The sequence below is a fragment of the Phoca vitulina genome, unplaced genomic scaffold, assembly GCF_004348235.1.
Source record: "Phoca vitulina isolate PV1807 unplaced genomic scaffold, GSC_HSeal_1.0 scaffold7, whole genome shotgun sequence".
Lineage (NCBI taxonomy): Eukaryota > Metazoa > Chordata > Mammalia > Carnivora > Phocidae > Phoca > Phoca vitulina.
The window spans coordinates 9,124,813-9,151,644 of NW_022589710.1; the positions used below are offsets into that span (position 1 = coordinate 9,124,813).

Genomic DNA, 26,832 nt, shown 5'->3' on the forward strand with positions numbered 1-26,832 from the left:
TTTTTAATGGGTTGAAAATTTCTCTGGGAACAAAGGGATTCTCTGAGGGTTTGATTTTATTTTAAAACAGGAGAACGACATGAATCCACTGTAAATTCCATTGGGGTAGGGTCAGTTTGACATCGATTAACTGGATGAGGTCCATGGCTTAGAGAAAGAATAACTGTGAGCATAATGGAAAATGGATTTGAGTATAACATTTGAAAGATGTGCTGGTATAGACAGCGTTATCTGTTTTTAAAGATGTGGTTGTTGCTGTTGTTGTTGTTGCTGACTCACGAATATATGGATGTTACACAAAATTCTAAAGGTAAATAAAGGAAGGTAGTAAAAAGGTAGAAACTCAAAAGTAAGCCTCCTACCTTTGTCCCCCCAGTTACTGATTCTCTTCCTCTGAGTCAACCAGTCTTCCTTGGTTCTTTATATTCTTTCAGTTATTCAAGGTATTTGAAAACAAATGCACATGTGTACTTAACTTTGTTCCCTTGACTTACGTTACCAATAATTCAAAATCAGTAAATGTAGAACTACTTTATCCTTTTGAATGGCTGCACAGTGTTCCATTTATGAATATGCCATAATTCACTTAACTAGTTCTTTATTGATGAAAACTTAGGTTGTTTGCAGTCTTTTTAAAAATTATGAACAGTGCCTCAGTGAATATCCTTGGGTATTCATCATATTGCATCGTTGTAAGCATATCCTTGGAGTAAATACCTTACATGTGAAATTTCTGGGTCAAAGGTTATACACATTTACAATTTTTATGTATTGCCAAATTGTCCCTGATAGCAGCTGTACCAGTTTATACTCAGCAGGGCATGAGAATGCCTCCATCTACACATCCTTGCTATGAAGTATGTTATCACATTGGTGATCTTTGTCCCTTTGATAGTTACAAATAACATCTCGTTGTAGGTTAGTTTGTATTTCTTGTATTTTAAGTGGAGTCAAGTACCTCTTCATATTTTTAGGAGTCATTTGTATTTCTTTTCTGAGAACTGTCTGCTCATATTCTTAGCCTATTTTTTCTGTTGGGTCATTGGCTTTTTGCTTCAAGATTTATGGGAGTTTTGTATATATTAAGGAAATGAGTCCCTGGTCTGTGATGTGAATAGAAAGTATGTTAAGAGGGGGATTCTGTTCCAAAAGAACATGGATATCTCAACAATTTGAGGAACCCAGGGTTCAACAGACATCAAGGCCTGGCTGATAAGCAGGCAACAGATCTCTGCTTGTGTCAAAAGCATGTTCAGATTCTAGTCTAGAAAGACCAGTGTGTTCCAGGGAGCTCGCTTACCTAGGCATGGGTGGAACAAGCCTAAGATCAGGGAGGTTGTTGTTGAATGCATGGATGAAGTGATGTCTAACCATGAGAAAACTGGAGAGGATGTGGGTCAGGATTAGGTGGAAGGTAGGTAAGAACAGAGGAGAGTGGATAGATTAGCGAGAGGGGGATGGATCAGAGTTCTCTTTTTGATGTTCTCTCTTGAATGGTCAGAAACCTCATTGCCAATGTCTATTTCATCTTCCCTACTCTCCCCTTAGGCTACTAACCTCTTGGACAATAGCACAGCAAGGCCTGCCACCCCACAGCTGACACAGATCTGACCGAGATTTGAATGTATTGAAGAGTGTGAAAATTGGCAGAAAGCTTGTCTGTGTAGAGTGGGACTGAAGCTCTAGGGCCACCTGGGGGTATGTGGAACTAGGGAATGTGAACATCACAAGGAGTATTTACGTGGGAAAGAGGGGGCAGATGTTACAAAAGATGGGGGACATGTGCTGAAGGTGAAGGAAACTTCATCTTTCATGCGGCTGCTGATATTATGGAACTAGTTAAAGGAAAACATTGTATTCACTGGAAAAAAATTAAAACCATATAAAAGAGGGTAAAAATAAAAGTGAAAAGTCTTACCATCCCTTTGATAACTTGCATAAATAGTTTGTTCTCTATCCTTTTGGACCTCTTTATGTAAAAGTGCATACATTTTAAGAATTTTTAAATGTTCAATGACTTGCTTTTTGTACCTAAAGATATCTCAGACATCCTTCTGTCAGTACATGAAGATCTACTACCTATTTTACTTTTAGCAGCTCCTTAATATTTTATTGTGTGGATGCGCCACAATTTATGTAATCATTCCCATGATGATGGCCATTTAAACCATGTCCTTATTTATGCTTTTGCGAATAATACTGCAGTGAGCATTCAGGTGTTTTTTTTTTTTTTTTTTTTTAACATTAGTTGAAAGTCTCCTCCTTGTCTCATTAGTGTCTGTTGTTAGCAGCAGCTCAGGGCCCCCATGTAATGAAAGTCCATCATACTCTAGGGACAGCTTTTGCTACAGGTCTGGAAAAGTTAGTAGGGTCCATGTTTATGTGTGCACAGAGGTTGAGTATGTGTTTATAGGGGTAGCTTTTAAAGCCTACCTTCTAGAACTTCGTTGTTCTTTTTTGGATTGGTACCTGCAATTTGAGGGGGCTACCACAAGGTGGCAGAGAAGCACCTAAATCCTGCAGACAGTTCCCATAATCTTGGTACCCTTGAAGGGTTTGAAAATTTTTCCTTAATGTGTCATTACCCTAAGTACTTATAAAGATAGACTGGATTAAACTGGTAATGTTCCTGGCTAACAAAATCGCCATACAGATACTTTCATGCATTTATCACCTATATTTAGAACTTTGTGTTATATCGTATTTTTTATTAAATAGCTTTCATTTGTTTCATTAAAAAACAAAACAATATACTTCTCACAGAGTTTTTAGCCATACACAAAAATTTTCCCAAATACGCTCAGCTGGTTTTCTTTCGCTTGCCCTCCTATCTCCACCTCTGCTCCATTTTTCATTGCTTAAAGTTAAGAGATGATGGGCTTTCCTTTTTTCCGCTTCCCGGTGGCGCCCACCTCTCCCCGGCTACCTTTCTCTGCTGAGATGATAGGCAGCCCTGGCCCAAGAAGGCAGAGCTTCACAAGACCAGCGGCTGCCACAGGACTGCAGTGACTGTATCGCTCAGCTAATGGGAGGCAGTCGGTTAGACTTCAAAAGCCTGAGCTGTGTGAGTTTGGCCGCCACTTCCCTCAGCCATGCTGAGCAGGGCTGGTGGCCTCGTAGGAGCTTTGAAGTTCCATTTGCTTGTTCCCCTTGATTCCCATCAGCTTAAGGTGAATAGCTGAGAGTTTCATAGGGAGCAGCATTACTTCTCTTTGGGGGATTTAAAATACTCAACTCCCAGACTTGAGTTACTTCCTCTGGTGGCTGGGGAATGGAAAGCTCTGCGGGGCCTTCATCAGCATGCAAGCATTTTGATGTTGATGTATGGGGACGGGAGGCTCGTTTTGGCCATGTAGAAGTCCTGGACCCTGTTCCTTGGCTCCTGGAACTAATTCTGTACATCTAGGAGACAAATAGTATTGTCTTCCGTTTTCAGTTTAAAAGGATTCCTGAACCGTTCAAAGCACCTGGGAATATACTTTTGGCCTGACTCAGTTTGAGGACGTGAGCCGTGACACCCAGCAGTTCTCATCATTGTTTGAAAATTGAAAATTGCTAAACATTTTACCAATTTATTATTTTGTTTATTGCTGTTTGGGGGATGGAATGGTTGTTTTAAATTAGGGTGCCAGGGAAACACTGCATTTATTAAGCACTTCCTACTTAGGGCAGTGATAGGCTAAGTGCTGAAGAGAATGTTTGCAGACTGGCTTTGTACCATGAAACTTCCAGCACAGGCTGCAGGACCCTGTAGGGGCAGAAGCCAGTGCGTGACCTAACTCACCTGAGCCAGGGTGCTGTCACTTCCTGCCTCTCTTCCTGTGTAGACCCATGCGCGGATCCGACTTACCTACTGTGTCACATGGAATTTTGGAATCTTGAAGCAGTTCACTCAATATAAGTGGTATTAAGGTAAGAGTTTCAGGCTTGAAACAGATCTGACACAGAAAAGTGCCTGTTATGGCTACTGACGATTGTGGTGAAGATCAAATAAACACGTTGTAGGTGAGGATACTTGGTTCATTTGGGGGGGAATCGTGAGCATTTTCCTGGGAGACCTGAGAAGAATATGTGGTTTGAGAAGCTCAGGTGTCCCTAGAGAGGTTGGATTTCTGCCTATCCACCCAAACTGTCACCTACTTGAGGGGATGGCTTGTGGGTCTCTTTGTTGTCTCCTCTGACACCCAGCTTTGCAAGTGCATAATAGGTACTAAAAATAGCTGCTAGATGAATGAATGAGCATTTGTAGGAGCAACCATCACAGGCAGCAAATTATAACTAGTATCGTAAACCAGCAAACCATAACTGGGAATGTCTGCAAGTTAAATTATTTCCTCTACTATTTCCAAACCAAAATGGACTCTGGTCACAGAGCTTTCTGGGTATTGTCTGGTATATTTGTGACAAGAGAAACGCCTATTGAGAGAAAAAATTGGAATGTTTTCTCCTGTTTTCAGGATGTCATTCATTCCCTTTGGCAGAAAACCCAAGGAAAATAAAAATGTTAACTCTGATATTAGAAAGGTTTCCAAAAAAATTCCACAGGTTAATGTTGCTCTTTCAAAATACGAAGACGATATGACTAGACAGGATGTTAATGATTTGACATTACAAAATTTATTAAATTTATTTTTAAAGCAGTTTGGTTCCCCCCTCTCACATGCACGAAGCATGTGGGAGTTGGAATAGATCTGCCCCAGGCTGCCAAACAAATTTTTAATGGAAGTGGAGTCCTTCAGGGATTCTCCTAAACCCACATAATATTCTTACGTCTTGGCGTTTGCACTGGGACCTGTACATGTGAATAATACACTTCTATCCATCCATCACCTCGGTGACTCCACATCTGGAGGGGCTGCTGCGCATCAATTATTCCACTGCAGGGGGCAGAGTGATATTTGGGCCAGCGTTGACCTCTTTTTCAATCAGAGCCTCAGAGCAGTGTGTTCTGGAAGTCAAATGGTCCCTTTAGACAGAACCTCTGTTTGAAAATCCGTTTGGCCTAATGTGGCCATGCTGGGAAGTCAATGTGATTACCTGTGCTGGGTGTGGAGGTGGCATCCAGAAAAGCAAGTGACAATGTGGTCACCAAGAGGCACCGTCAGCATTTAGGGTCTCTCCCACGTGTCTGATTCTTGCATGAAGCATTAGCAAGTCGATCAGGAAAGAATGTCAACCACAGTAAAATACATTTGCCTCCACACACAGGAAAAATGCAACTGTTTATTTGAAAGAAATTGTGATTTGTTTGAAGAGCGAAACTCACCTTCAAATGCTTGGAGATGTTTTTATTATCTGAGGTTTCAGGAAGAAAGTCTCCTTAGGAGGAACGAGGATTTTTTGTCTTTATATCTTAGTGCCCGCCGCTGCCGCCTTCTCCTTCTTCTTCTTCTCCTTCTTCTTCTTCTCCTTCTTCTTCTTCTTCTCCTTCTCCTTCTCCTTCTCTTTCTCCTTCTCCTTCTTCTTCTTCTCCTTCTCCTTCTTCTTCTTCTCCTTCTTCTTCTTCTCCTTCTTCTTCTTCTTCTTTAAGGAAAACAAAGTTTTTACAATGCTTCTCTTTTTGATCATAAACTTGGAATTTGTTTCTCAAGAGTACATAGTGCTTTTAAATTTTTTAAGCTTCTGATATTATACCTGGAGGTGTGTTGCATGTTGTCATAACTGATAAATTAGTGACAAATGTAGCCACTTCATTTTGTTTGGGGATATATACAATTGTGGTGGTGGCTGACCATTTATTTAATTATGTGGTAAGTACCATATGATGAGAGGGTAAAGTTAAATTGATGATTTGGGCTATCTCGGCCAGAGTACAGTTTACATGGCAATTACACTGGGATCATCTAAGTGTAATTGGCAAGTAATTTTGTAAGTGAAGGAACATGACAGCTCATTTACATGGTGTTCACTGAGTAAAATTTGGGGAATTTATCAACCACTTTCAAGTGAAGAGTGACTGCACCAACATCTCCCAAAGTGCCATGTGCAGTTTGAAAGCTACATGGAAGGTTTTTGGTATGAATCTTTATTTGTTCCCTGCACATTTGTTAGGCATGTTCTGTGTGCCAGGCACTGTGGATTCAAAAATGAGTGAGAAGGAACTCAAGGAGCTCATGGCTAGGAAGCACACACATCACCAGTTAGTTATCCAACATGGTAGCAAGTAACGGTTTGAGCTCTGCACAGGTACTGGGGATACTTAGGAAAATGTGCAAACTGAGAGGATAGAAGAAAGTCAGGGAAAACTTGCTAGAGAGATTGACCCCTGAGATGAATCTTAAAGAATGAGCAGGGTTAGTCAGGGGAAGGGGAGGACTGTCCATACCAGTCCTTACCAGAGGTACCAGCAAGAGCAGAATCTCGGAGGAGCGAGATGGCTGGCATAAACTGGACACTTGAAGCAATTCGGGTGCATTTCAAGACAGACGTGGGACCTGGGAAGCGGACTTTTTCGGGTTTTTAGAGGACTCTGTAGGTCATGCCGGAGGCTGGACATTATCCTACACTGCTGGGAAGCTATTGGAGGACTTTAAGAGAAGGAGCATCTTTTTCAGAGTTGTTTTGGAGGCAGGCCTTTCTGTGTGATACAGTGTTTTTTATTGAGCTATTATGATATGCCAGGCTGCGTTCTACTGGTAAAAAGGCATTTCTTCCTCACAACAATCTCATGAAGTGGGCGTTAACATTTCTTCCTTTTTACAGTTGAACAAACTGAGTCCCCAGAGGTTCCCCACAGTTACACAGTGGGTGGGTGATGGAGGAGCTGAGATTTGGACCCAGGCCGCCCAGCTCCAGAGTCCATGCTGACCCCAGCACCCACAAGATGTCATGGCCTCCTTGACGCAGTCAATTGCAACTGCCTCTTTATAAGATGCACATCCTCCACCCCCCATTCACCTGTGAGCTCTGTGAGGTCAGGGGCTATGTTTACCTTGTTCACAGCCACATCCCACATGCTTAGGACCATGCCTGCGCCTTCACAGGCATGCCACAAATAAGGAATAAATGCAGTTTTGAGGGGCTATGACCAAAGGCTGTCAAAGTCAACCTGGCAAGGGATGATGTTGGGGGCCTGACTCAGAGGCAGTGTTAGTCAATATGGAAGGGTTGAGGATGGAGAAATTAATTGGCAGGGCTTGATGATTGATTGGACGTGTGGATTTTGTTGGCGTATTCTCACAGTGTTTCTGATTTCCAACTCCCACACTGGAGAGATGACTTGGCAAAAGAATCTGAAGCAGAGGAAAGCTCGTGCTGCAAATTCCTGAGATGTTGTGGACTCAGGATGAGAAGTTAGAAGAAACTTCCCTGGAGATAGTTAAAAATAGAATGACCACATCTGCCCGGGATGGTTGAGGGACAGAGCTGCCCTGGGGTAGATGAATGGTTAGATGGCCTTTGGGATTCTTCCCCCTTTGAAAATTTCCTAGTTTAGAATAAATAAAAAGTCTCTCAAGCCACTTATCCTGAACCGTCTGGCTGAAAGATAAAATCAACGCATCCAAGGACTGGAAAATATTGAGTCCAAATGCCTGGACTGTAGATAAAGAAACAGAAGCCCAGAAGGGTTAGATGCTTCGCCCAAGAGCACGCACTTGAGGCAAGAGGAAGCCCCAAATCGTTGACCTCTCTGTCCTCGCAGCCTCTGCTCCAAATCTCAGATAGCGGCATCTATGTTTGGGCGCCCCCTGTGGGCAGGCCTGTGCTGGGCGGTGACATTGAAGCAAAGACAGTGCGCTCTCTGCACGGGGCAGAGTTCAGAGAGCCTCAACAGTAAGTGCTCCTTGTCGCCTGAAGTCGCCATAAAGTACCATTTCCTACAGAACACGTTTGGAAAAGAGAGAAAATGAACTTAAAAGTCGTAATGATTTTTCTTTGGTCCCACTTATTTCCGGGCTCTGCTTCAGTGCTTTACAATCATTATCTCTAATTCTCACAATAACCTAGAAGGTAGCAGTATTTTCATCTTCCGTTGTAGAAAGCCGAAGCACTGAGAACACATTCCATGAGACCAGACTACGTTAACTCCAAGTCCTACCCTGCACAAATGATGTTAACATTTTGCTGTGTTTCCCTGCGGTCTTCTGTTTCTGTGCACTGGGACTATTCATTTACATAGCTGTGCCGCCATCACAGACTCAATCCTGAATCTTCATTTTTGGGGCTTGTAATACGTTCTGTGTGTTTTTCATGTGATTTCATAATCTTCACTTGAATGGCTGTATAATGCCTTGTCAAGTTTTTAGGAGGTTCTTAAACAAAGAACTGTTTACTCATAAAAATCTTTCAATTCTTGGCACATATGGCATTTGCAAGGTATATTTTATATTTTGAGGACCAGATGATCATCCTCTGTCGATGGCATTGGGGAGAGGAGAAGAGGACCTGCCAGGCGCGACCCAGGGCCTCGGGGCTTTCTTCCTCACCAAGAGCCCCTGCAGGAACACGGGATGGTGTAAGCATGGCTCAGAGTGGAGCCCGGGTGGAGATGGCCCGAGGCAGGTAGCAGGTGACTTTTTAAGCCTCTGCTTTTCTGACTGAACACACATTCTTCCTCCTGCCCTTGTAAAAAAAAAAGCAAGTTTTCATTTTCTTAGGGTAGTAAAAACCTTTTGTGTGAAGAAAAAGTGTCATCAAGTGCCTTATTCATCAGCATATATACCATCTCTTTAAAATGACAGTGGGAGTAAAAGTTCATCAGTTCAATATGTCTTTCACATTGGGAGACTCCTGACTAATAACCTCTGATATTTATCATCAGAACAGCCAAAGAACTAAATTCTGGCACACACTGCTCTCACACACTGAGAAAAACTTAAAAAGACAGAAGATTTTCTCCATTTTTTTCTTCTTTCATTCATTTAAAAGAAAAGCATACCTTTTTTAATTAAAAAAATTGTGAGCATGCAGAAACATCTGACCTGTATTACCATGGCAGCCTCCTAAATGGCCTGCTTGTCTCCAGTCTGCCCTTTTAAAATCAACTCCGCACAACAACCAGAGAGAGCTTTCTAGAACACAGAACTGCACCCGTCCCTCTCCAGTGTCGCTGGCATCTTCTTCCCTGACGCTTTCATGGCCCTTGGAGTTAATGACCACATATAGCCACAGCTTCCACCTCTCCTGCTAATGCCCTGTCCCAACCACACCAAGCTGCTTGTGGCTTCCCACTTCCTGCTACAATAAATGCTATCTTCAGGCCTGCACACAAATTCGTCCTTTCTCCACAAGCTCCCTGCAAGGCTCTCCAGAACCTGGCACCCAGCTTGGGATCCCACAGCACCTATCCAGCACTTACCACACTCATGCAGAATACAGCCCACAGTCTTGGTTTTACTTGGCCAGCATGATACTTTAATTAAAAAAAAAAAAATCTCGTTGGGTAGGGCATATTACTCTTCAGTTTGCTTAAGGTCCCACCACTCTCTATTAGACACCAAATCCTAATTCCACATTTATGCTATGCTGGGTCATATAAGGCTACTGGCTTTTTTTTTTTTTTTTTTTTAATCTCTTTTACTCAAAAGACTATTTGCTGCTTGTGCCAGGATTGTGTATTGTGTATTATTACCTTTTGTTATCTCTAAGCCTGGCAAAGACTGCCCAGTAAATATCTATTAATTTACACCCTTAAAAAAACCTGAAATTGGCCAGAAAAGATGCAATAACTCTTTTTCGTCCTCTTTGATTGTTCACCAACATCCCAAAACTCATGGACCTCAATGGACCTGGCAGACATTAACAGTATTTCATTGGATGATTGAAAGTCTGTGTTGACGATACAATGCCGCTAAGGCTGAGCCACTTTGGATCCTTAAGCCTCTGAATGGAGTATGGTCTTTCCCACTATTTCCTGTACCAGGAGATCCATAGCTGTTCTTATGAGTCCTCATGAGTAATCATTCTTCACTTTTGTCATAGTTTTGTCCACCAAGGCATACATTTCCTTGATTCCGTTTTGTGTCCACATGACTGCCATACTCCCATCAAATGGGGCTCTTCAGAAATTTGAATAGAATAGGATTAGATGTAGTATTTTCTCTGTTCTGTAAAGTCTGATCATGGTCAAAGTACAATCGGTATGCTTACCCAAATTTCGATCCTGCCAAGGAGTAATGCACCCAGATCTATCTAAGTTGGTGAAGCTAGAGATTGCAGGTATGGAAATACCCATTGGTCAGCCTCTGATGTATCATCTCTTTGATAATCCAGTCCTTTGTCTCAGTCACTGTATTTTCCATTTCCTTAGTTCTTCTCTTCTAGATGTTTAATTGCATGCTGCTTTAAAGACACTAAAAAAGATCTGGTGTCTCATAGAACCCAGATTACTCGTATTTAAAGAATTTCACATAATCAGTGACATAGGAATGTGGTACCCACCTATGGCAATGTTGTTGCCATAAATTATATCTTCAGAGGATGCTGTGCATTTTCAGGGAATGCTGTGGATGTTGCAGAGGGATATAAGGCATCACTGAGGGATTGTGTTAGGAGCACAAGAATGGAAATGTGTCCAAGTATCAGGCTCAAGGAAAAAGAAGAAGAAAGAAAATAAAACCCTTTCATCTAAGCTTCCTTCCCTAAGGAAGAGGTGGGGGCAGAATGGGGAGAGCTTATTACAGAATCCTTTAGCAGCCAGAAATTTCATTGACAATTTTGTTAATGTGCCTGTTTGGCTGCCTTCTCAGAGGCCCACTGTGAATTCCTTAGTTGATATTATTAATGGTTAATAGGTGCACCTGAAAATCAAGCAATATTGTACCATTTGGATAATAGGTATATTAAATGGGTCTTTTCTACAGCATCAAGCTTATCAGCTTATCTTTTTCCTAATAATGAATACCTCATCTTTTCCACTTTCCTAATCAAATGCTTCCACATCCTCTTGAGGCAGAACCAGACCCAGCTGCATCTATTCTATACTCTTGGCTTCAATTATGTCAAATTATCCAACCTACTCACAGGTCCTTAGGTTCTCTTTTGCTCTGAGACATAGGCCTGATGCACCTCTTCAGAAGCTCATGATTACTAACCATTCAGCACAAGTCTGTTGTAAGTAAACAGAGAATCAGAGAGAGCACTAGGCTAAATTTACAGTTATAAGGAAATCTCTAGGACAGGTTTCTTCCTAAACTGTGGCACTCTCACATTGATCTCAAGTGTTTTTCTTTTCCTTGTCCCTTCTCCCTGAAACATACATGAACCTTATTCCACATGGCATTGCTTCAGAGTTGAGGATTTCTACTGCAGGGGCAAAAAGTACATGTAGCCAAAATATAAATATGTAAATAAATATTTAATTTTTCATAGATCTCATAGTGTTTGTATTGACCAGAAGCATTAGGCTTCCCATACTTTGCCATACTTTATTTTATCCAATCATGTACCTGTAGCTGAAAGAGGACAATACAAGAAAGAGTCAACAGCCTGTGGGGAAACTTAATATTGTTTTCTTTCTGTCGTGTTTGGCTAAAACTTTACTGTTTCTTATGCCTCTAGTCAGATGAAATAGTTCATCATTTTGGAGTCAAAAATTTTTTTTTAGTCAAAATTCTTATCTTTATACTTCATGGTCTGATCTGTCTATCCCTATCTCCTTCATATCCAGTTTCTTTTAATCTGCTTTTTCTTCTCAGCTTTAAGAAGACCCCCTTTCCTCGACTAAGGAAAAGAGAGCCCAGATTCAGTACTGAAAATCCAAGATGACTCAGGCTGTACTTTGTTCTCCTAGTAACACGTTTAGTTGCCCTTTGATGCCAGAGACCATTTTTAAACCCCTTAAGTCAGTATTACTCAGTCCAGTGTACGGAACAGGCACGATGCATGGCTTCTAAATGAACGGATGAATGAATGATACAATGATACCTAATTTCACAATTTTGGGTGGTTTAACCTCATCCAAATTACATTCTAACTGGGTCTGTATCATGAACTTCTGTTAAATATTCTTAACACCAATCTTAGTGCTGTGCTCAATGAGTGTTCAGTGACAGCAAAATATGTTATATATTTTGGAGCTCTGTCATGGAGAAGCCAACATTTGGTGCACAGTATTTCAAATTTGTGTTCTAATTAGTCAACTGAAGGAATCGATTTTTGCCCTGAAGACTAGCCATTGACTCAACAGACTGGTTACTATGATTATTCTCCACTGGACCTCCTATGGTTGGAATGCCTTCTAACATTCCAGAGGTGGGGAATCTGGAAAACCACCTGTGTTTCTTGAAATACCTAAATGGAAGGCTCTTCCTTCAGAGAGTGCTATTGATCCACTTCGACGGATATCCATTATTTCTGCAAATTTATTGAACATCTTGTGTGTGACATGAGTTGGAGATGAATGTGAAACTGGCATTTCTTTAAAATTGCTTATAATTTGGTAGCCAAGTATAGAAATAAAGCAGAATACAGATGATAAATTCTATGGTAGAAACACATGTAAGGAGCAGGGAGAAGGGAGTATGTAACTCCATGTAAAGCAATCGAGAAGGCTTCCTGAAAGAAATGGCTCTGAGTTGGGATTCAGTCATACCAGCAGTTTTTGGTTTTTGGATGACTGTCATGAGTGAAAAATGCTCCTGATGTGCTTGATGTATTCATTTTTCAAGCAGAGTCACATTGGTAAGAAATAAGCTTTTAAAAATCAGAGATTTAGGAAGCATTTGACTCCTCAGTACAGCACCTCAATCCACCTTGATAGTCCCTGGTTTGTGTGATATCTGAGAAACAGCTGAATCCAAACCTTACTCTATTAATGGATTTATATATATGCACATAAGGCTAATATATTTTATGCTGCCAATTTTTTTTATCGTTTCATAAATAGTGCTATCACTAACATTTTTAAAAAGTGAAGAAAAGAGCTCATATGTGCTGGTAGAAATTCAGTGTATTTTATAGAACACTGCTACTCCTGATATAGCCTACGGAATGTGACTTTTCATAAAAACCTAATGAATTTCTAGATTTGTCAGCTGTTTCCAAACAGATGCACTCTGCTAATCTAATGGAAACGTTTTGAGCCCAGATCCCAAATATCAATAGCTTTTAGTATTGCAAATTAGTTTGTCTATTGGGTAAATTGGGCTGTGTGGTTCTTGATAAAAAGTAGCAAGTCATTTTGTATGGATGTTTTATGTTTAACTGCCTTGCCAGGGTTTGATGCTCATATTTTTCCTTGCAGAGTTTTAAGTTGAATGTAGACAGTCATTGTGCTCTCAAGGAAGCTGTGGAGGAGGAAGGACACCAACTTCTCGAGCTTATTGCATCTCACAAAGCAGGTAAATCCTCCTGAAATATTGCAAGCCTTTATGTCTCCAGACTATTAAGAATGAAGAAGCATTGCTGTAAATTACTGCATATATTCACTTCCTTATGTATTATTAATATTTACATTATCAGATTGACCTTCAAGATTTATAAATGTTTCATATACTGCATACAATGCTGTGATACTTATAAGATGAAATACTGCCTCCAAATGGGCTGTTCATTTGATTTTGGGCTTGCTGTTCGCCCGAGTTTCAATAGAAATCACATTCCTGAAAACTTCACATTGACATGCTTTTTGATGTAGGTGCTCTGGAAATAACATTAAGATAATGAATGAGAATTGTGCCAATAGTTATAATGCATATGCATTAGGGTACTTATAGATATCATTACAGATATAAGGCAGGCGGTCTAGATATATCCCATTATTTCCCTGCCAATTCGCACACATGAACATTTTGCATGTTTTTCTGCTGGTCATTGCATTAGCAGAGTTTTGGCCTTAAACCAACTCTTACCCAGTATTAATGTATTTATGAGGAACAGATTATAAATAAAAAATAGTTTTGTCATTTGGTTATACTTATCCTGGTAGTAAAAGACCATAAGACAGGATGAATTATAATTTGGCTCTTGCTTTGAGCTTACCACAGCTAAATAAGGGAAGAGCGGCATTAATCGGACATGCTAACGCAAAAGACTGCTGTCTTAATTCTGGCCCATTTACTATATTCCTCATCGAATTCACTTCACCTATTTCTGTACATCTTTCTGATCACTGTGGAGTCTCCACAAAGATACACACAGGACCTTTTCTTTGAAATGTGAAGCTTTAGCATTAGTAATTTTTACATATCATGATTTTTGTTCGACATGCATTTTTTTTTAGTCAATATACTGAAGCTAAGTCGATTCCCCAACCATGCATCTATGTGGTGATCCCATTTTTTTGTGTCCTTATGCCTTATGTGAAGGCAAAAATCCCCAGCCCCTCTCCTTGGGGACAAATGCTTATATGGCAGGTGATGATAAGGGTTGTTTAAAATTAAGCTTACTATTTGAAATATTCATCTAATTTACTGGCTAAAAGACAATACTGGGTAAAAAATGCAGTCAAGTCTGTAACTTGTGCTTTCCCCTCCTTTTGGAGAAGGGCTGAAGGACATGCTGCGGATGATTGCAAGCCAGTGGAAGGAGTTGCAGAGGCAAATCAAACGACAACACAGCTGGATTCTCAGGGCTCTGGATACCATCAAAGCTGAGATTCTGGCTACTGATGTGTCTGTGGAGGGCGAGGAAGGGACTGGAAGCCCCAAGGTAAGTGGCTTGAAGTTTGCCTGATTTCCTCTCATTTCTGCCTTCTTTTGAACTAGGCACCACTGAAGTTTCGTTTCTACCCCTAAGGCTTTTTGTTTCTACTGGGTAAACTTTGTATATCTATTTCTACATCCATCTATCTATCTATATCTATATCTATATATCTATTTGGATATATAGATATATATAGAGAAAAAATAAACAAAATGAAATGGCTTAGTTTAAAACAATAAAAAAAAAGCCTACAACTTTCAAGTTTTCCAGGAAGAGGTTTTTTTTTGTCAAAAGTGGCAAAGTAGGAGGGGGACCATACTTTAGGGGTAGGAGAAAGGGGGACATAAAACATTTAGTAAACAAAACATAAAGCATCTTTAACATGAATAATCAGAATGGTTTTAAATTGTTTTGTTGCAACTATAAATCACTATAATCAGTGCAATCACTCAGCTCTGACATCCATTAGCCGCTTGGTTACAGCAAATTAACAAAGAAGAGAGAAAGTGATTCATTATCTCATTCCTGTTAATGACTATCAGATGCATTGCCTAATTAGGGGATGGTCATTGTAGTGGGAAGAAGGTCATATGCTTTGCTACAAATCTTTTTGCTCTGAGTGTAAGTTCTCCATAATGGTGCATGCACCGAATACAACAAGTACTTTAAAAATGAGTATTGACATGCTTTGGTTATCTATTTTAGATTTACAAAATAACCCGTAAAGCATATGCAATTAAACTTTAAATGAAGCACTGATACAATGCACTGCTGTTCTAAAGGTATCTTTGGACTCATGATGTGGAAAATAATTTTATTAATTTGATATTTTCATGTAATTTCTCTTTCTTTTGTATTTATCCTTTTGTGAAAGTACATGCAGAAAACCAGTCTCATAATAGACTCAGCATCGAAACATATTGCAATGTGGGGGGAAACAGATTTAAGAGTTCATGGTTTCTATTCCTGGCATGGACAAAGTAATTAAATCATCATCAAGTCACATTTATTCAGCATCCATGCGGATTGGCATTGTGTGAAATGTATACAGAGCAAGTTAAACAAACCCTTTACCTTCTTAGACTCACATTCTTCAGGAGAAACCCCACCTGCCCTGCAATGGTGAGACCATGCAGCCAGGGAAAAGCTCAGAAGATTTATAGCTTTGGAACCTCAAACAACAACCTTTAACTTATTTCTTGGAAACAGAGAATGGAATGATGAGCTCAGTTCCACTTAAAGAAGGCTCCTCGGAGGAGGTCACATTTCAGGAAATACTCCAAGGAAGGAAGAGCAGGGGCTTGGCACATGAGCACACATTTTAGGAAGTGACGTGATGAAAGGATCAAAGCTGGAACTAATAATATGGAAGGGAGAATGTATTCAGCAGATTTCTCAGGGCAGAAGTAGAGCCCTCTCAAGGAGCGGGCTGCAGGGAGGTTGTTGGGGCTAATGCTTTGGCTGGGGTGCAGGGCAGTGATGATGAGAAAAGACGCAACTCAAAAGTCTGTTGTGTTCTATTTATTTAACAAAGCATACTGATTGCTTCCTTTTAGAAAGCTATCCTGTATTGGGTGCATTCTACGTACCAGATGTGGTTCTAAGCACTTCTGTGGATTCTTTCATGTAATTCTCACAACAAACCTATCCAGTGATCCCATATAATCCCCAGTGGAAAAAATGGAGGCACAGAGAAGTTAAGTAACTTGCCTAAGGTCACACAGGTCCTAAGTAGCAGAACTCAGATTTGAATTTTAGCCCTTTGACCCCAGAGCCCATGTCGGTTGCCACCTAGAGTACTGCCTCTTACTGGTGCTGCTCAGAGCCAGGTATGCTGGTGGTGAATAATTAGTCTCAGGGCCAGTCTCATGGATCTAGTGGTGAAGTGGGGATACTAATCGTGCCTTTATAGATGGTGATGTGCTGTGAAAGAAAAGAAAAGGGAGCAGCCAGAGGTTGGGCTGGGAGAAGTGATTTAGATCGGGGTATCACGGAGGGCTTCTCTGAGGAGGCAGCATTCTATGAGCAGGCCAGTGCAGTTGGAGAGAGAGAGAGAGAGAGCGAGAAAGGAGGGTGTGAGGGAAGGTGGGTGGCCTGTGGTAGCACAGGGGAGGGTTTTGTAGTGAGGAGGGAAATGACATCATTGATTGGCAGCATAAAAAGCTGTTCCTGGCTGGGGTGTGGACCCTGGGTGAGTGGAGGCGGGGTAAGTGGGAGTCAGGGTGGGGAGGTGCCAACGAGGAACTGCAGAGATGGAGCAGTCACCTAAATTAATAAAAGACTGAGGCTAAAAATGAGTAGCTCTCTTCACCAGGGCCAATTTGAATTTGGTACTTAGAAATCAGCTCATTTTGTGAGTGGGGGGTTAATATTGAGAAGGGAGTAAGGAAGTAACCAGAAGAAGAGAAAATATTATCCAAGGAGAGATAGTATCAGCGTTTCTCAAAAAGAGGAGCACCTGCCCAGGCTCAGCCTTGAGAGATCAGAACCTCCTGGCTGGGGTCCCAGAATCTGCATTCCACCAGCTCCCAGAGAACCACTGTCGTATAGTCTCTAAGAAGGCCTTTTTCCTGCAGGGCTACGCAATTCTCATACAACCAGGGTCCTCACACAACATGAAAGAAAGTCTGTCGCATTGTTGCTTATAATAGCAAACAATTGATATCAACCAAAATGTTTAAAACAGGGACTGTTTAATTAAATCATGCTTCATCTTATCCTAATGAAGGGTTATACAGCCATTTAAAATAACGTTTTAGAAGAGAATTTTAAAACATTGGGACAGTCCTATAATATGCAATTAGATATTTTTAGATACCTCTGAATTTCCCAAATCTCTACAATGAGTAAAAATTTTAACCAGAAAGATACAGAATGTATATAAAATACAAGAATTAAAAAGTGATTTAAATGGTAAAATGGGTGACAATCATCTGTGGGGACTTGAGATATAAATTTAAAGATCAGAAGGAAGAATAAATACATCTGGTTCTTAACGATTTGGGTAAACAAACAATGACAAAAACCTCTCTGTTTGAATCATCCCCTAAGTAAAAGTGCCTTCCTCGAGTCTCATCAGTTTACAGAGAATAACCTAAGTGTTCTTCGTTAATACTATTTGTATGTCAAGCATTCTGTGTTACGCTGTGTGCGCAGAGTCATACACCTACAAACAGCTCCTGGAGAGGCTTCTGTAGGTTTTGGCGGCCGCGGAAGCTGAGGGAGGTGCGGAGACTTTGACTCTGACCTGGCAGAGCCAGCAAAATCCCAGGCCTTCTACCTTTCAACTAGCTCTCTCTTCCCCAGTCTGGGCTGGATTTTCTCTGGACAAATGAACTCCTCCGTAGTCAAGGGTGAAGGTGAAATCCATTTAAGACAAAGGTAATATATTTCTAATTTAAACTTAGGGAACTATGGAGAAATCGGTATGATTATTCTTTGTATCTGTTTAATATCCATGACCTGCCTGCCTTTGCCTGTGGGGCAAACACAAAGAATATTAGGGAAGGCTCAGACTCGGACTGACGTCAGACTGCCCGAGTTCAACTCCGGGCGCTCACTAGCTGTGTGTCCTTGGGAGAACAACGTCACTTCTCTGTGTCTCAGCTTGCTCATTGTAAAATGGAGGCAGTGATAATATTCTCCGCAAAAGGACTGTGATACAGATTAAAGAGTTGACATATCTAAAGTGCTTAAAACAGTGCCTGGCACATGAGAAATCCTAGATAAGGGTATATGTACAAGTTTTCGTTTCTGATGGTGAAGACAGTAAACAAATAATTATAATAGAATCTGATAGATACTCTACTTAAGGTAGGTATGCAGCGCTATGATACACAGAGAAGGAAATAATGAACCCTGTTTGGGGGTATCAAAAGAAAGATTTACAGGGGAGTTGATGTTTTCAGTGAGGGGTGGGAAGGATTTTTGCCAGCATGAAAATGATGAGAAGGGAAGATTTACAGGGGAGTTGATGTTTTAAATGAGGCGTGGAAAGGATTTTTGTCAGTGTGAAACATGTGCAGAGACCTCGAGGTGTAAAAGGTGTGGCGTGGCTGGAACATGGGATCTTATTGTGGACAAGCGTTAGGCTGGCTTGCTGCCCTCTGCACCGAGGCTCACGATGTGACCAAAAATAAATAAATAAATAAATAAAATCAGTCAGTGATTTGAGCAATAATTCTTCATATATCTGTAATTGACACTATCCAAACCGGAGGGAGAGCCCTATACGGACTATATATCTACTATGTACTGTTTAGAAAGAAACTTTTCTTGCCGTATTGCACGAAATAGAGCAAGCTTAAATAGGTTACCCTGAAATTGTCCAAGACTAAAAGCTTGGATTCGACTTGTTATCTATCATGTCAGTTCTCTTTCCATGACGTGACCTTGCATAGGTCATGTACAAATTGTGCCACGAAATGCATCTCCAAGCATAGTAGTTATGATCATCTATTTCATCTTAGACCTAAAAGAGAACTAAAATTAAAACATAATAAAAAAAATAACTCCAGAATTCATCTTAAGTTTACTTCAGAAGCTACTGGGAACTTAAGAAGCATAATAGAAAATCTAAAGAATATATCTAGGGGGTATTTTTCTTTTTTACCTTGTTTGAGAGACTGCAGAAAAGGACTTGGTCTTAGAAATCTTGTAAAGAAGGATAGGAGGAAATTCAAAGACTCTGGGAAACTTCTCCCCCAGGACTCGGCAGCATACCTTATTTGTTGTATTTCATTTTTTAAAAAAGTGTTTTCCCAGGACTGTGAGATCTTTTATACATGGAAATAGAGAACAGAATTCACCAGTTCTAGAAATAGAGCTTCAGCACTCACTTCCAAGAATTGAAAATATGCTTGTAATTATGTATTTTATTTTAAGATAGATTGGTTAAAGTTTATCAGCTAAAACTAGGCTTTCAGTATGTTAAATTTTTGAATGGTGTATAGCTGGAGGGATTTCAAAACATTAAACATCCCACACCTAAGAAAGGCTGCATCCCCCCCCCCCGTTTTTTTTTGACCTTTCAAGGCAAAAAACAAAAATTGTGAAAGCAAGAAAGCATTCTTAAACTTTGCACATTGCCTCCTTTAAGATATTCTTATTCTCTGTTTCTTTACTTTTCACCTATTCAGCCATCATTACAGTCGTCTTAGAATCAAGGCCAGGATGTCCCAAATGTGACATCTCAAACTTTGCATCACTATAATCGGACAGTGGTTCCTTTGTCCTCTTTAAAGAAACAGATGAATTTCTAGGGGCATCTTGGTGGCTCAGTCGGTTAAGCATCCGACTCCTGATTTCAGCTTGGGTCGTGATTTCAGCCTCCTGAGATTGAGCCCAGTGTTGGTTCCATGCTCAGCAGGAAATCTGTTTGAGATTCTCTCCCTCGCCAGCCACCCCCCAAGCTTGCTCTTTCTCTCTCTGTCAAATAAATAAATAAATCTTTAAAAAATAAAAAGAAACATAAATTTCCAGCACAAAGAATATTTGAAGATTTTATTATAAATTCCGAAAGCTTTACAGCTACCAGAAGGGTGACCTACCCTAGGTTCCATCGAACATCTTCATTTCCTTAGTGAAAGGAGACAGAGGGTTGGGTGCTTTGAACTTCAGGGTTGTGCTTATTTATCTGCCTTCTTTGAGGTTCTTAGACTGACGTCTTAGATTGTCATCCCTTTGGAAATGGATCTCAGACGATGAAGGTCATCAATGTTATCTGTTCAACAATAGCACTTAGAGCAAGCTTAAGAACATATCTTAAATATGTTTGCTCAGCCTTACAAATGACAGTTTTAGATAGTGGCTAAGAAGGGACATACGCGTGGCTACCTGGACTTTATTCAGACATCTAGGGAGGGCAAGTCCAATATTAACACACATTTTTTTGTGTGTTTATCAGACACCTGAGTGTTAACCTGGTATTATGTTAATAAATTATGGGTAACTTTCTGGGGCGTCTGGGTGGCTCAGTTGGTTAAGCATCTGCCTTCGGCTCAGGTCATGATCCCAGGGTCCTGGGATCGAGCCCCATGTTGGGCTCCCTGCTCAGTGGGGAGTCTGCTTCTCCCTCTCCCTCTGCTGTTCCCCCTACCCCACTGCTTGTGCTCTCTCACTCTCTCTCTCTCCCAAATAAATAAATAAATAAATAAAATCTTTAAAAATAATTAATTATGGGTAACTTTCTTTAACTGAAGTGGGGAGAAAGAAGCTGATTTTGGAGAGTATTTTCTCTGTATTCTATAGTGCCTCTTGGGTAATGCTGCAGCTGGACATTATTATCCTGGAATGGAATTTGATCCTGATGCTTCCAAGGCGCTGTCTTTGTATTCTTTCCTTTTCTGGCTCAAAAGCTTATGTAGGTAACATGTTCTTTAATATAAGATCTTCAGAAACAACACTGAAGTAATGAATGGGAATTGCATTTATGTGTTGCTAGTCCCATATACATGGACGCATGCGTGTAGAATTACTTGAGAGACTTAACTGCCTTCCTCATGCAAAAAGGAGCACGGCTGTATGTGTCAAAAGGAACCAGAAATGATGTGGTCAGATTAAATTGTGCCTGAAGTGGTAGAGAGAGAGACAACAGGCAAAGGCCTGGCCATTATTTATTGAGTGCTGACAGAACGCTCTGCCCAGTGCTGGGCCAGACATGAGGGAAGACATGCTCAGTGGTCTTATCATCTCAGTGTAAGCACGCAATCTAACATCTTGTCTAATGTAAATTGGGCTATCTCGGATCTAGAATAATAGATCACCCAAGATTCCGATCATCTTAATTAGGATGTTGGCAGATTGAAATGGAATGTGGTTCTTGATGCAAGCAAATGAGTAGTCAATGCATTACCAATTCCATTGCTTTCATGCCGAATTCTTCCTCAAAGCCAGTATCTGATCCAGTTCCTTTTCTGCTCAGCTATATAAACATAGTCCTGATATGCAGTACCTAGGGAGAGCCCTTTCTTCTACTGTGGATTCTTCAGTCGTGCTTTTTTTGTTATTCGAAGGGCAACTTTTCTTCAAAAGTGTTTTTGAAAGACAGAAACAAAAGTGAGTTATTTCTTTGAAGATCAGTTGTAGGTACTAAATTTATGATAGAATCGAATAAAAGATAGTTCCTCTAATCTCCTTGAGGCACTTAAATTTGCATATTATCAGATGTATGGGTGGAACTAAGATGAGGAATTTTTTTAAATGATCTGCCACTCTAGTAAGGTGACTGAAAAAATGATTTGAGATGATAAAAATATATAGTAGGTCAAAGGACAGCTAATGGGCATCCCTATCATGGTCTATATGATATGTAAGACCACAGCTTATCTTAATTTTTCACACTATATTTCCATTGCTGGTGGTGGCCTTGAGGGTAGAAGTGTTTGGCTCAGCAAAAATCGGAGTGAAATTCTTTGGTGTCTCTAGTCAACAGAGACAAATGTCATTGATGTGAGGAGGTAGTCTTTTTTTTTTTCCCCTATTTAGTCAAGGAAGTACCTAATCTCAGAATCTATAGTACCTAGAGTTGCAAAGAGGCATGGGATTGTATACAAAGTTACATTCAATGGAAAGTAGCCCTCTTGTATTGGCAGAATTCACATTTCGTAACTCAGCCTGATCGATTTTAAAGATATATATAGTAAATACATTAAGAGAGACTTTCTGATCCATAGTGGAGGTCAACATTTAAAAAGAAATCCATAAGTATTTAAGCGCAAAGCGGAAGGCAAGATACAGAATTGCTTCCAAAAACACTTTAAATTAATAAGTAAATTCTTTGAAGGTGTGAAACAATTACCTCAGTGTGTGATTTACCCTTTTTCCCAGAATGTGTTGTTTCTGGCAGGGGAGCGGTCTGAGCTGAGAGCCCTGCTAACGGGATTACTCTGCTCTGGCTCTTGTGTTTATTGAGTCACCTAGGACTTCTTATAAAACAGCAGCTTTCAAATGTACACACAGCTGCACTCGCCACCCTGAATCCTCCAAACGTTTGTTTAACTGTTCTCGCACCGAGAGTATCTCTCCCATCCAGCGAGGTCAAAAAGCACCGAGATGTCCACATTCTGCTTTTTCCGTCTTGGAAATCCGCTGGAGCATAGCCATCTGTGTGGTGCCGGTGCTAACAGAAATGGAGATCTTTTCTCGGTAACAAACGTAGCGCTCTTTGCCACCAGGACTCACAGAACATTCCCCGTCTTACCTCCCACTGCGCCTAAATGAGGGTTAATGTTTCTCAGGAAACGTTAACTAGATTGGAGGTCCTGCTGGGCTGGAGCCCAGGGAGCCATCTTACAGCAGCTTCTAAGCCGTTTTTGCACAAGGTTGGGGAGGTGGCTTCCCGTCTTTCTAGTTAGCCTGCAGAGGCCAACACTTGTTTAGTATTGCCCCCTGCAGGGTGAAGCGGGGGCCTGGATCTTGCTGAGTGAGTAACAGGAGAGAGAAAAAGGAAAGCCTAAAGCAAGAGACCAAGACAAAGGAAAAGAGAGGGGAGAAAAAGAAAAAGAAGGAATAGAAAGAGAAAGATAAAAGAAGGAAGTATGTGTCCAGTGAAATATAGTAGAAGATAACTGCCCAAATCTGCTTCTTGGACATTTATGCTTGTATGTCTCTGTCTCTGTCTCTGTCTCTCATTCTGTCCTTTTCTAGCTCTGGAAATCAAAGTCAGAAAAGCTTTCTTTACTTTTGACATCTTAGATATTATTGTATAGACTTTGCGTGTATGTGTGTGTGTGTGTATAACAGACTCTGTTAATGGGGTTAACACTTAGAGTGGGCTTACTATGCTCTAGGTTTGTGTCAAGCCTTTTACCCGGATAGCCTCATTCTTCCTCCCAACAGAACTAGCATTTGTTACTCCTAGAATCATTTTCACTTTACTGATGGAAGAACTTCGGCTCCAAACATATATAAGATACTCAGGCTTATTCATTCTTTTTAAAAACCTTACATGGCAGGGTAAAGGCCAAACCCCTTACCCTGTCATTTGACTCCACCTGCCTAGTGAAGATTTATGCCACTGTTTCATTTCATAAATCTTCTAGTTAGTTCACCATCTTCCAAATGCATTTTCCCCTTTCTTTTCTTTTCTTCTTTTTGCCCAGGGCTTTTCCTATTCTCTATATCTATACTGCTCTTATCCATCCTTAAAATCAATAAATACTGAATATGTAACTACACTGTGATGTCATAGCTCTGGGCAGGACACTGTACCTCTCCTAGCTCACTGCCCATCAGTGGAGACAGATTTGCACATATGTAATTCTAAATTAAGGCAGGCTGTGTGATAAATCCTATAATAAGGCACACAGAGACGGGGAATTTGGGGGAGGGGACATTAGTGCAATCTGATGCGGTCTGGGAAGGCTCCGCCCACCCCTAAGAGAAAATGTATTTTGTGAAGCCCTCTAATATTCTGATAAATTGTTAGTAGGAAGATACTAGAGGGCGAGCATTCCAGACAGAGGAACTAACATGGTCAAAAGTATGGAAAAGAGAATATATGAGGGACATCTAGAGAGTGGTGAACAGTGAATAGTTTGGCTCTTTCAAGCGTAGGGTGTCTATGTGTATGTGTATATATTTATATATATATAATGGAGAACTTTGAATATCAGCTGAAGACTTTGTATTTTACTAGTGTGCCATGAGTGTTTTTAATGATTGGATTTAGCCACAGAAAACAGATGGCAGAAGTAGGATGAGGGAGAAAGGACTGAATTAGGAATCTAGTACAATAACTAGAGGCAGCTGAAGTAAAGCAATGACTGTGATAATATAAAGAAAAAATAGAAGTGATGTTATAGAAGAAGAAATATTAGGATTTGGTATCTGGAGAATGGGGGGCTGCTGAGGGAAGAGTTAATGGTGACTCAAAGGAATTGAGCATGAGCAGTTAGGAGAATCATGTTAGCGTTTACGGAGGTTGGGCACATTTTGATAAGGAGCAGTTTTGAAAGCTAAGTATAATGGCCTTGGTATCCAATTAATAAGAATATCTGGGTGTATAACTTGGGCACAGGTATTTTTGTAACACCTGCAAGTGATTCCAAAGTGCAAAAAAGTTTGACAACAATGATTTAGAAATAGGAGAAGCCTGAAAATCATCTATATATTATGTGCAATATTCAGTCAAAAATGCGAGCCTGAAGCTTGGAGTAGGGGTTCAATGCTAAGGACAGAACTTTGGCAGTCAAAATAGAAATAATAGCTGTAGCCTTGGAAGTTGATAGTGACAAGAAAGGACTATTGTATGAGAATAAAGGAGAAATATGATAGAACCCTGAGGAATGTCTGGAGTAACTGAGAGCAAGGATGCCGTATTGAAACTGGGGATTAAGTGGAAATCTATAAGCTCAACAGTGAAACTTCCAGAATGCTGGCAGCCAGATGAGAGTAAGGTTGTAGGTCAAAGGGACTTTTTTTTTTAATTTATTTATTTTTTGTTATGTTATGTTAATCACCATACATTACATCATTAGTTTTTGATGTAGTGTTCCATGATTCATTGTTTGCATATAACACCCAGTGCTCCATGCAGTACGTGCCCTCTTTAATACCTGTCACCAGGCTAACCCATTCCCCCACCCTCCCCTCTAGAACCCTCAGTTTGTTTCTCAGAGTCCATAGTCTTTCATGGTTTGTCTCCCCCTCTGATTTTCCCGCCTTGATTCTTCCCTTCCTGCTATCTTCTTCTTTTTTCTTTTTTTAACATATAATGTATTATTTGTTTCAGAGGTACAGGTCTGTGATTCAACAGTCTTACACAATTCACAGCGTTCACCATAGCACATACCCTCCCCAATGTCTATCACCCAGCCACCCCATCCCTCCCACCCCCCACCACTCCAGCAACCCTCAGTTTGTTTCCTGAGATTAAGAATTCCTCATATCAGTGAGATCATATGATACATGTCTTTCTCTGATTGACTTATTTCGCTCAGCATAATACCCTCCAGTCCCATCCACGTTGTTGCAAATGGCAAGATTTCATTCCTTTTGATGGCTGCATAATATTCCATTGTATATATATACCACATCTTCTTTATCCATTCATCTGTCGATGGACATCTTGGCTCTTTCCATAGTTTAGCTCTTGTGGACATTGCTGCTATAAACATCAGGGTGCATGTACCCCTTTGGACCCCTACATTTTTATCTTTGGGGTAAATACCCAGTAGTGCAATTGCGGAGTTATATGGTAGCTCTATTTTCAACTTTTTGAGGAACCTCCATACTATTTTCCAGAGTGGCTGCACCAGCTTGCATTCCCACCAACAGTGTAGGAGGGTTCCCCTTTCTCTGCATCCCCGCCAACATCTGTCCTTTCCTGACTTGTTAATTTTAACCATTCTGACTGGTGTGAGGTGGTATCTCATTGAGGTTTTGGTTTGGATTTCCCTGATGCCGAGCGATGTTGAGCACTTTTTCATGTGTCTGTTGGCCATTTGGATGTCTTCTTTGGAAAAATGTCTGTTCATGTCTTCTGCCCATTTCTTGATTGGATCATTTGTTGTTTGGGTGTTGAGTTTGATAAGTTCTTTATAGATTTTGGATACTAGCCCTTTATCTGATATGTCATTTGCAAATATCTTCTCCCATTCCGTCAGTTGTCTTTTGGTTTTATTGACTGTTTCTTTTGCTGTGCAAAAGCTTTTTATCTTGATGAAATCCCAATAGTTCATTTTTGCCCTTGCTTCCCTTGCCTTTAGGGATGTTTCTAGGAAGAAGCTGCTGCGGCTGAGGTTGAAGAGGTTGCTACTTGTGTTCTCCTTTAGGATTTTGATGGACTCCTGTCTCACGTTTAGGTCTTTCAAGCATTTTGAATCTATTTTTGTGTGTGGTGTATGGAAAGGGTCCAGTTTCATTCTTCTGCATGTGGCTGTCCAATTTTCACAACACCATTTGTTGAAGAGATTGTCTTTTTTCCATTGGACATTCTTTCCTGCTTTGTCGAAGATTAGTTGACCATAGCATTGAGGGTCCATTTCTGGGCTCTCTATTCTGTTCCATTGATCTATGTTTCTGTTTTTGTGCCAGTACCATACTGTCTTGCTGATACAGCTTTGTAATAGAGCTTCAAGTCCGGAATTGTGATGCCACCAGCTTTGCTTTTCTTTTTCAGCATTCCTCTGGCTATTCGGGGTCTTTTCTGGTTCCGTACAAATTTAGGATTATTTGTTCCATTTCTTTGAAAAAAGTTGATGGTATTTTGATAGGGATTGCATTGAATGTGTAGATTGCTCTAGGTAG

General features: G+C 40.5%; 1 protein-coding gene across 9 annotated transcripts in view; it reads left to right on the forward strand.

Moving 5' to 3' along the window:
• The window catches only part of AKAP6 (A-kinase anchoring protein 6), a 574,958-nt gene that overhangs the window by 341,627 nt on the left and 206,499 nt on the right, over window positions 1–26,832 (forward strand). For 8 of the 9 annotated variants that reach the window (XR_004299524.1, XM_032404915.1, XM_032404920.1 and 5 more), the window contains 2 exons: window positions 13,184–13,280; window positions 14,423–14,589. Coding sequence is in view for 8 of the 9 variants with exons in the window: in XM_032404915.1 (XP_032260806.1) it covers window positions 13,184–13,280; window positions 14,423–14,589 (264 nt within the window). In the remaining variant the exon portion in view is untranslated. The remainder of the gene's footprint in view (window positions 1–13,183; window positions 13,281–14,422; window positions 14,590–26,832) is intronic. The other variant, XM_032404922.1, reaches the window with a different exon arrangement.